General features: G+C 38.6%; 1 protein-coding gene across 1 annotated transcript; it reads right to left on the bottom strand.

Moving 5' to 3' along the window:
* Positions 1–5,490: 5,490 nt before the first annotated feature.
* Positions 5,491–8,619, bottom strand: LOC308410938 (coxsackievirus and adenovirus receptor homolog). The gene is made up of 3 exons (XM_080904609.1): positions 8,465–8,619; positions 5,991–6,353; positions 5,491–5,752 (listed from the first exon to the last, which is right to left on the bottom strand). The coding sequence occupies exons 1-3, from the start codon at positions 8,532–8,534 to the stop codon at positions 5,583–5,585; spliced, it is 603 nt and encodes a 200-aa protein (XP_080760735.1). The 5' UTR covers positions 8,535–8,619; the 3' UTR covers positions 5,491–5,582.
* Positions 8,620–9,332: the final 713 nt, after the last annotated feature.

The raw sequence follows: 9,332 nt of genomic DNA, 5'->3' as shown, positions 1-9,332 counted from the left end.
ATTTAGGACCGATACCGATACGTAATATCGGATCGGTCCATCTCTAGTTACAACTGACCCACGTTACAATTATCCCCGGCCTCCCCTACATGTGTAATTTGTAGAAATGTGACTACGGATAAATTGTAATGGAGAAAAAACATATATAAAAATAAATAGGAGTGTATATAAATGTATAAATGGTAACATATGTAGATTATCATAACCACACATCTGAAATGCAGTTTTCTAACTCTCACCTTCAGGTTTCCTGTGGACACATCGTCTCACCAGCAGAACCAGTAACACCAGTAGAACCACAACACAGACTGATCCAACAGACGACAACACAGAGAGAACAGGAGGAGAGAGTGATGGAGTAAGAGTGATGGAGGTGGACCAAGGAGGAAAGGTTGATGTAGGTGGAGGTGTGGATGTAGGTGGAGGTGTGGTGGTGTGTTTGTCTAAAATAAAGCAAACACAGTCATTAAGTTGTCGTCACATTGTGAATGTTGAAAGCTGCAGAAACACAGACAGGTGAGTGTGTCACCTGTGACAGTGATCCAGCTGGATGGAGACTCTCCATGACCGCTGATGTCACACTTGTAGAGGCCTTCATCAGACCTGGAAACATGCTGGATGGTCATGTGACCTGTAGGCTCATTCCCAATGAAGATGCCATCTTTATAGAAAGCAGCTGTGAGGTTGGAGGGAGTGGTCTTTGTTTTACAGAGCAGAGTGACGTCATCTCCCTCCATCACAGGGAGGACAGGACTCTGCAGGATCACTGATCCACCTCAACACAGAGACAAACTACAGCATTTCATCCATTTACACACAGCTTCATCAACACTAACTCCACACACTCAGCTTACCAGTGACTGTCAGGTTAACCATGTTACTGATGGGACCCTCTCTGGACTCACACCAGTAAACTCCACTGTCCCATGTGGTGCTGTAGCTGATGTTGCAGGAAGAACCAGTTGGTTTTCCCCACCCATCTGTACACTGACTCCTGTGTTGTTTGCTTGTGTTTCTCCTCAGAGTCCATCCAGCAGAGCTGTCGTCCTCCTCACAGCTCAGAAGGAAACATTCTTTTTTAAAGAACTGAGAGCTGCTGGGACTCACAGTCAGACGAGCTGTGAGGGTCACAATGAAAAACTGATGATCTGTTAGACTTTACATTGTGAAACATGAACCCAATCAGGTCATATAAGTGAGCATTTCTCAGGTTTAAACTGTGACAGAAGAAGGTTACTGACCTTGGTTTGTTGTGCAGCTGAGCAGTGAGATCAGAACTAAAGAGAAATGACACTCAGGTTGATTTGAGGTGAACATAGCGAACAACTCCACACAAACAGCACCAACAACATTGCCTCTATGAGGCCTCTGTATTATTACTTTTTTTGTTAATGGTTACATTCTTTCTTAGCAACATTTCACACGACATCCAAAGATTTCTGGAGTAATTGTTTTACTGGAATAAGATAACAACTCTTCATTCTCCTCGTAAAAAACTGGGTACACAAGACTAAATTTTAATTAAAACATAACACCAACTGTGGCCATCAGTGTCAGCTCATAGACCTTCTTGGTGTCAGATGTAGTCTTGAGCAGTCTTGTAGGAATAGGCTCTAAAAGACGCATTGATGGTTTGGAGGATGTAATTACTGAAATTACTGAACTCAAAAATATCACTTGAAGAAAAATTGTCTAAATAGATATCAGTGGTGTTGAAAGTAGCTATAGTACATTTATTTTTGAACAACTCCATGAAGTTACTAGATAACATTAAAGAAATGGTATCAAAGAAATGGAAATCAAGAGAGCGCTGACTTTTTGTCAGCCTGACTACAGTCATAAAATTTCTGGTTGTTCTTATTTTCTTTAAATCTTTCTATAACCAAGATGTGCAGTAAGATGTTTTAACTTTATTGATGACTTGTTTGTTTGTTTGTTTGTAAATAAAGCAGCAAACTACTTTTGCAGGCTAAATGACAATCTTCCAAATTAGTGAGACACCACTTCCTCTCCAGCGCACACATTATCTCTTTTAAGTTGCACATTTGAGATTTATACGAGGGAGTCAAGTACTTCTAAATTTGAGGCTTTCTTTTCACAGGAGTTACAGTATCCAGAGTCATATATAGTAAGGAAGTAAATGTAAGATCAACGACTATTGTTGCAGTAGCCTTCAGGTAGCTGCTCTTCTCTGTGTGGCTACAAAGCATTGAAGAAAATAACATAATGGAATGAAAACTCTCACAAAGAGATCTACTGTGATGAAATCTGTTCAGCTTTTCCACTTATGGAAGTCCACTTATGAGGACATTATACTGCTACTGTTCTATCAAAATTTTAAAGAAATATCCTATATGTGGCTCTTATTTTTCTTAAAAACAAAAATAAGGTAAAAGAAAAAATCTGGTAATTCTTTGTTTTTACATTCATCGGGCCCCAATATGCCCAAATATCAAAGAGAAATTAAAAATGCATGCTGTGGAAGAGTTCGGGTCTTAGGAGGTTAAGTTACGTTCGGACAATGATTTGATCTTTTCACTGCCTGCTGTGTTTCCTCGACTCCTGAGCAAAGATAAAGAGTCAGTTCAGACCTGCAGTTGGTCCTTGTGGTGTTTTGAACTTGAATTCAGCCTGATTTGTTTTTCATGTCTTCTCCTCCATCATCAGTTATCAGGAGAGCAGACAGTCAAAGTACAAGAATTCAAACAAACACAGAGATTCTACTTACAGAGCAGACACAGCACAGATGTTTCCTTCATCGTCCTTCTCACTCATTTGAGCTTTTTTTCATTTCTGTCACTGACACCAAGTAAAGCCCGCCCTCTTCCTCTGAGCACCAGCTTTCTATTGGTTCAAACACAGAGGTCGGGACTAAATTCTTTTAAAAAATCAAGTTATAAACTACAAACATGCTAATTTTAACGTGATGAGGTACGTCAGACATTCTGCACCGTAACTGTGTTATTTTTGTCAAATATTTAATTTGATGATCTGAAACATTTAAGTGTGAAAAATGGTAGGTAATCAGGAAAGGGGGGCAAACACTCACACCACTCTATAAGATCAAAGGTCACACCTAAGTAAAAAAAACCATCCGTTCAACAAACAATTGTTGCCTTGTTTTGTTTCCACCATGTTGAAGTGTGAACTCACATGTCTTGTGTGTCAGTGTGTCTCGCCTCTGTCAGTGCGCCCCAGGGCAGCTGTGGCTACAATGTAGCTTACCATCACCAGTGTGTGAATGTGTGTGTGAATGGGTGGATGACTGGTTGTGTAAAGCGCTTTGGGGTCCTTAGGGACTAGTAAAGCACTATACCAAAACAGGCCATTTTACCATTTACCATCACTTCAATTTATTCACAGCTTCTAAGCAGATTTCCACTCTGTCATCAGTTTTCATCATCTCGTATTCCTGTCAGATCGTGTGTGTTCCCGTCTAGCTATCTTTGTGAAGACCAAAATCTGCATTCTACTATACTTGTGAGAACCAACAATCACTTGTGAGGACACACTCGCGATCCTCTCAAATTTGAAGGCCTTTTTGAGGCTCAAAATTGAGTTTTTTTTAGTCAGGGTTTCAATTAGGTTATGGTTAGGTATAAAGAGGGTTTGATTTAGTTCTCTTGTGTTAAAGATTGCGCTGGGTCATCATCATCCATACTCTCCTTTAAAGCTCCCGATCAACTTTTTTCTGCTCCTCTTCTCCTTCCCTCAACGGTCCTCTTTGGTATATACTGTAGACGTGCCTTCTAATTGACTGGTCCTTGTATTAAGTTACTGTGTAGATATTCAGCTTATGAGTTAACGGGAAGAGCGGTGTGTGTATATAAAAATATAATAAAAAAATTCCTAATGATTAGGGTTAGGCATTCGTTTTGAATGGTTAGGGTAAAAGACTAGGGAAACCATTATGTCAATGAAGGTCCTCACTAAGATAGCTGAACGGGCGCATGTGTGTGTGTGTGTGTGTGTGTGTGTTCCTCGACTAATTTCGCCTCATAAAATGTGCCAACATGAGTTCAACAGGTCAGAACATATTTCACAGCAGCATAAACAATCAATAAACATTAAAACTAGTACCAATGTTTGCAACGTTTTATTAAAAATAAACAGAAATAAAAATAAATAAACAGCAATATATGAACAAGCAATATTTAAACAGAAGTTACAGACTTCAAAGTCTCGTAAATGGAAGGAAAAGTCAAAGCTTCACAGATCAGAGAGATCTGTAGCTCTGTAGCTGCTTGGAGAAGATTTTTCTTTGGTTTCATAAAATCTCCCACAAAGCTTACTCAGTAATAGCTGCTAAACGGATCCTGAACATTATTAGGCAGATTATTAATAACCAGACTATGACACAGTGTTTCTGTACTTGGTTGAGTGTCTGTAATTATCTGTGACTGTGGATCTCTGCATTGGTTTGTTTGTTATGAAAGGTTTCCAATAACTTTCAGTCCAGTCCAGTTTACACAGGGAATCTTGTTTGTGTTCTTTAGGACACTTAACATTGACTGATGAATTATTCAACCATAAAAAAATAATATAAAAAAAAACAATCCTTACTCAAGGGATGAACCAGTTCTGTGCCTATGGATAACAGACAACTTAGGCACTTTGTTACCAGCAGCCAGTCACAAAATTGCAGATTTAATTGATTTCTTTAATTAAATATATAATAATTATCAATAATGACACTTTGTCAGTGCATAAAATATTATTTATGCAACAACAATGTGATTGTAAATAAGGTATCAGCTAAAAACTCATCTCGTTAAGGGCTGCAGTCGAGGCTTTGTCATGGTTTGAAGTTGCATTTCAGTGGTGTTGGAGAACTTGTTAGAGGTGATGTAATTATGAACACAGAACACAGAAAAGTATCAATAGATTTTGATCCCCGTGTAATACCATCTAGAAAGAGTCTGATGGGCAGCAGATACATTTTTCAGCATGACAATGATCCCCAAAACATTGCCAGTGCAGTAAAATCATACCAGGATATGAAAACATGCAGTTGAAAAGTATTAGTCAAGAAATTGCTTTGATAACACCAAATAGGCTCTCAGCTTGTTAGAACGTTTTTTGCATAAACCCTGTATATTCACACGTTTGCACGTTTTAATAAAAGTCTACAACTAATTCCAAATTTCCAAGCAAAATATAAAAACAGTGGTGGAGATGCTGTGCAGTACTTTTCTACTACTATTGCTGCAAAGTATTATTATTTACAAAATACCGAAGGCCAAATATATTCACACACTTAGTAAAAGAGTGTAGGCTTTAACACTTTCAACATATAATATATATCATCTTATGCTATTGACCTACTGAATAAAAAAGCAAAACAAACAAAGTCATCACTTACAGTTCAGTCTAAGTGATATTAAAGAATATGTCTGTTTTTATAAATCCCTGCCAGTCTCAGGCTGACAGATCAGCAGGTCCTGCTTCTCAACCTGCTATTTTTTAAAAAACAAATTGGATATTGGGCAGTTTAACTCCATTTTACCATAGTGATGCTTCTCTTACCAAACATCATCATAAAAACTAAAGACATTTCAAATATGCTGCAATTACTCAGGCGGCTAGTATGGACCCTGAGTCTGCTGATTATGTTTTCTGTAGATCAAAAATCCAGAAACAGCAGCAACAAGAAGCACAGCGGGAACTACCAGACCAGCTATTAGTCCAACAGATCCACTCTTCTCTCCTCCATCCTCCTTCCCTCCATCCTCTGTGTCTCCTCCTGTCTGACCTGCAGGTGAGAAACAGGTGTGAGGTGTCAGCTGTCAGGTAGGTGATGAGTGAAGAACAGAACAGAATCCATTTCCTCTTCAAACTGCTGTCAGACATTATCTACTGCACTCTGATCACATCACTCAGACCAGCTGCTTTCTACAAAGTCTCATCAACAACATCTTTAGAAACAAACATCAACAACCAGGAAGCAGCTTCACCTCTGATCACACACACACTCAACTCTACTCACTCACCTGGAGGAATGACTCTCAGTGTGATGATGCTGATGGGGTCACCATCCTGATTTGCTCTTTTCCTTATGTTTGTTCCTCTCATGAAGACACGACACTGATATGTTCCAGTGTCATTAATCATCACATCCTTCAGAATCAAAGACACGTCTCCTTCCTTCATCTGTCTGTCCTGCAGATCCACCCGGTTCTTAAAAGATGGATGCTGCTGATCTGGGTCAAATAACTCATCCCGGTACAAAAGAACATATTCGTCTCCCAGGTCAGCTCTGCTCCACTCTACACCGGTGATGCTGCTGATGTTGTTTGGAGCTCGACATGGTAGCATGACATTCTGTCCAGGCTCAGCTGTGATGATTTTCTGGTCTGAAAGTGAAAACAACACAGAGCAGAGAGGTTAAAGGTCAGAGTACAACTGTTCACTTCGACAGCAGCCAATGAGAGGACCACAAACACACTCACTGCTGTAGTATCATTTTCAATAAATAAGAGCAGGACCTGTGTTATATAAACATTTATAGTGTGAAACGTGCTGATAATAAGTGAACATAATGCGTGAGAGAAAGCAGCCTCTCATCATAAGACACTGTGAGTCTCTGCATGCTGCCTTTATGGAGCTACAGCTGTTTGTATACACTGAACTAAAGCTTTGTAGCTGTATACAGGGCTGGATGTAATGAAATGTTCTTAGGGTGGTGTGGAAATCAAAGGTAAAATCAAAGCCATTTCTTTACACATATTGCAAGTGTAACATTGTGTAATGTGCCTTACAATGTAAACAATGATTCTGACATTTCTTTGTACAACCATTTAAAACTCAGGGGCAGATCTGCAGAGGTGGCATAGAGATTGGTTCTTTGATTACATTTGATTGATTCTCTCTACGTTTTTTTTCTGTCTTGACACGACACTCGTATCTTCCAGCGTCATTAGTTGTCACATTGTTCAGAATCAAGGACACGTCTCCATCCTTCATCTGTCTGTCCTGCAGATCCACCCGGTTCTTAAAAGATGGATGCTGGTTAACTGGATCAAATTGTTCATCTCTGTAAAAAAGCACATATTCATCTTGCAGGTCAGCTCTGTTCCACTCTACACCTAAGATGATGTTGTTATTTGGAGCTCGACATGGCAGAGTGACGTTCTGTCCAGATTCAGCTGTGATGATTTTTTGGTCTGAAAGAGGAAACGACACAGAGCAGAGAGGTTAAAGGTCAAAGTGCAACTGCTCACTTCTTCAGCAGCCAGATGGAGTGAGGAGTGTATGCACATATTAAATTATAGAACATCCATGCACAATATACATAAAAAAAAGAATAAAAAAATCTTTTGTTGATGCTAAAGTACACACATGATCATTATGACAGTAAATGCTGTTAATATCACACAGTACCTACTGACACAAAAGTCAGTTACAACCTTCATCACTCTATATTAACAAGATTTCGTCATACAATTAATTGTTCTATTATTTTATTTACAGAATAAATAAAATATTTACACCACCTGCAGCATCAGAGTACACTTCCTCTTTTTCTATTTTATATTGTGTCAGATATAGTCTGACATCTTTTGGTTCTTCAGATGATAAAACACATTGAATTCATTTCATATGATGTGTTTCCACAGATGAAACCAGCCAACAGTAAATCAAATACTTCACACTAACTCCACATGACATTCACCTGTAACCAGTAAAGTGAAGATGGATTAACATGAACAGTCTGTTAATCCACTGAAGCTCACAGACTTCATCAACCTGTCAGATTATCTAAAAGACTGAAAGATGTCATTTTAAACACTTACTGTTGTTCTGAAGGATCTCTGAAACCCTCAAACTCTCTTCTGATCATCAGGATGGGAAAATTAAAATTACACTAACCCATCTATATTAACAAGATTTCGTCATACAATTAATTGTTCTGTTATTTTATTTTTCACTGCCTAGAATTTGAGTTGTGCTTTTTTTTTGCTGAAGCTCCCAAATCTCATATTTTGACAATACAGGGTCAGTTTAATTTTAAGTCGGAAACTCAGAGGGTTGAAGGGATGCAATAAATGAGGAGATTACTGTGGATGACAGTAGCTGTGTTATATAAACACTTATACAGTGAAACATGAGCTGATAATAAGTGAACATAATGTGTGAGAGAAAGCAGCCTCTCATTATAAGACACTGTGAGTCTCTGCATGCTGCCTTTATGTAGCTACAGCTGTTTGTATACACTGAACTAAAAGCTTTGTAGCTGCATACTGACTCCTGAAACTACAACACATCACACAGACACACACATTACACTTCTTTATCTCTGTGCTGGAAACTACACACAGACACCACCAAACCTCGTGATGTCTTCACACAAGCAGACAAACTGATTAAATATGAAACTAATTGTTTGGGAAGTAATTTGTAAACCAGACTGATGTTTATTCCTCTTTATCTCAGAGGGAAACACCGTTTGGTTTATAAACCTCACCTGCAGAGACAAACACGAAGACACCGACAATCAGCAAAGTCGAACAGAGCGACGCAGTTACAGGAAACATTTCCGTGTTTTTGTTTCTGCTGATCTGACTCTTAGTTTGTTCTAAAAGTCTGAGTCTGTTGGTATCTTCAGTGAATAACAAAACTAGAGTTGTAAAACTGACTACATGAGTTTAACTTTGAGGTTTAAATAAAGCTGAAACATTCGTTTTTCAGCCACTCGTGCAAACCCCACACTTTCGATATCTTAAGGAAGTCGCATTAGAGTGACGTCTGTTACGCTGCGCTGTAGGACGACCATGAATAAGTGCGTCATAACTAAAGCGGTGAAATCTAAAGCAGGTCTGAGTGTTTAACAGGTTCAGTTCTTGAATGATCTCCACAGAACAACACAAACATAACCTCTCTCATCATCAATCATCAGCTACATACTAAAGACCATCATCAGCCAAAGGACTTCAAAATGACGTCACTGTATAAAATCTATATTGTACTATGGAGGAGGCAGCATTTAGCTGGAGCCTCCATAAAACCACAGCTGATCTGGAGAACTTTGTCCACCACCTGCAGCTGATTCAGCACTTCCTGTAAATCACATGACTGTAATCAGAGTACAGTGGAGTAACTGAGTACACTTCCTCTTTTTTCTTCTTTATATTGTGTCAGATAAAGTCTGACATCGTTTGGATCTTCAGATTAAATGATAATAATAATAATTTTAATAATGTGTTTTCACAGATGAAACCAGAAAATTAAAATAAAAAAAGAAAATAAAAACCAGTAAATCAAATACTTCACACTAACTCACATGACAGTCATCTGTAACCAGTAACCAGTAAAGTGAAGTTTTAATCCTCGTT

Source organism: Rhamphochromis sp. 'chilingali' (genome assembly GCF_963969265.1).
Source record: "Rhamphochromis sp. 'chilingali' genome assembly, chromosome: 1".
Taxonomy (NCBI): Eukaryota; Metazoa; Chordata; class Actinopteri; order Cichliformes; family Cichlidae; genus Rhamphochromis; species Rhamphochromis sp. 'chilingali'.
This window is presented reverse-complemented; position numbering and strand designations above follow the sequence as displayed.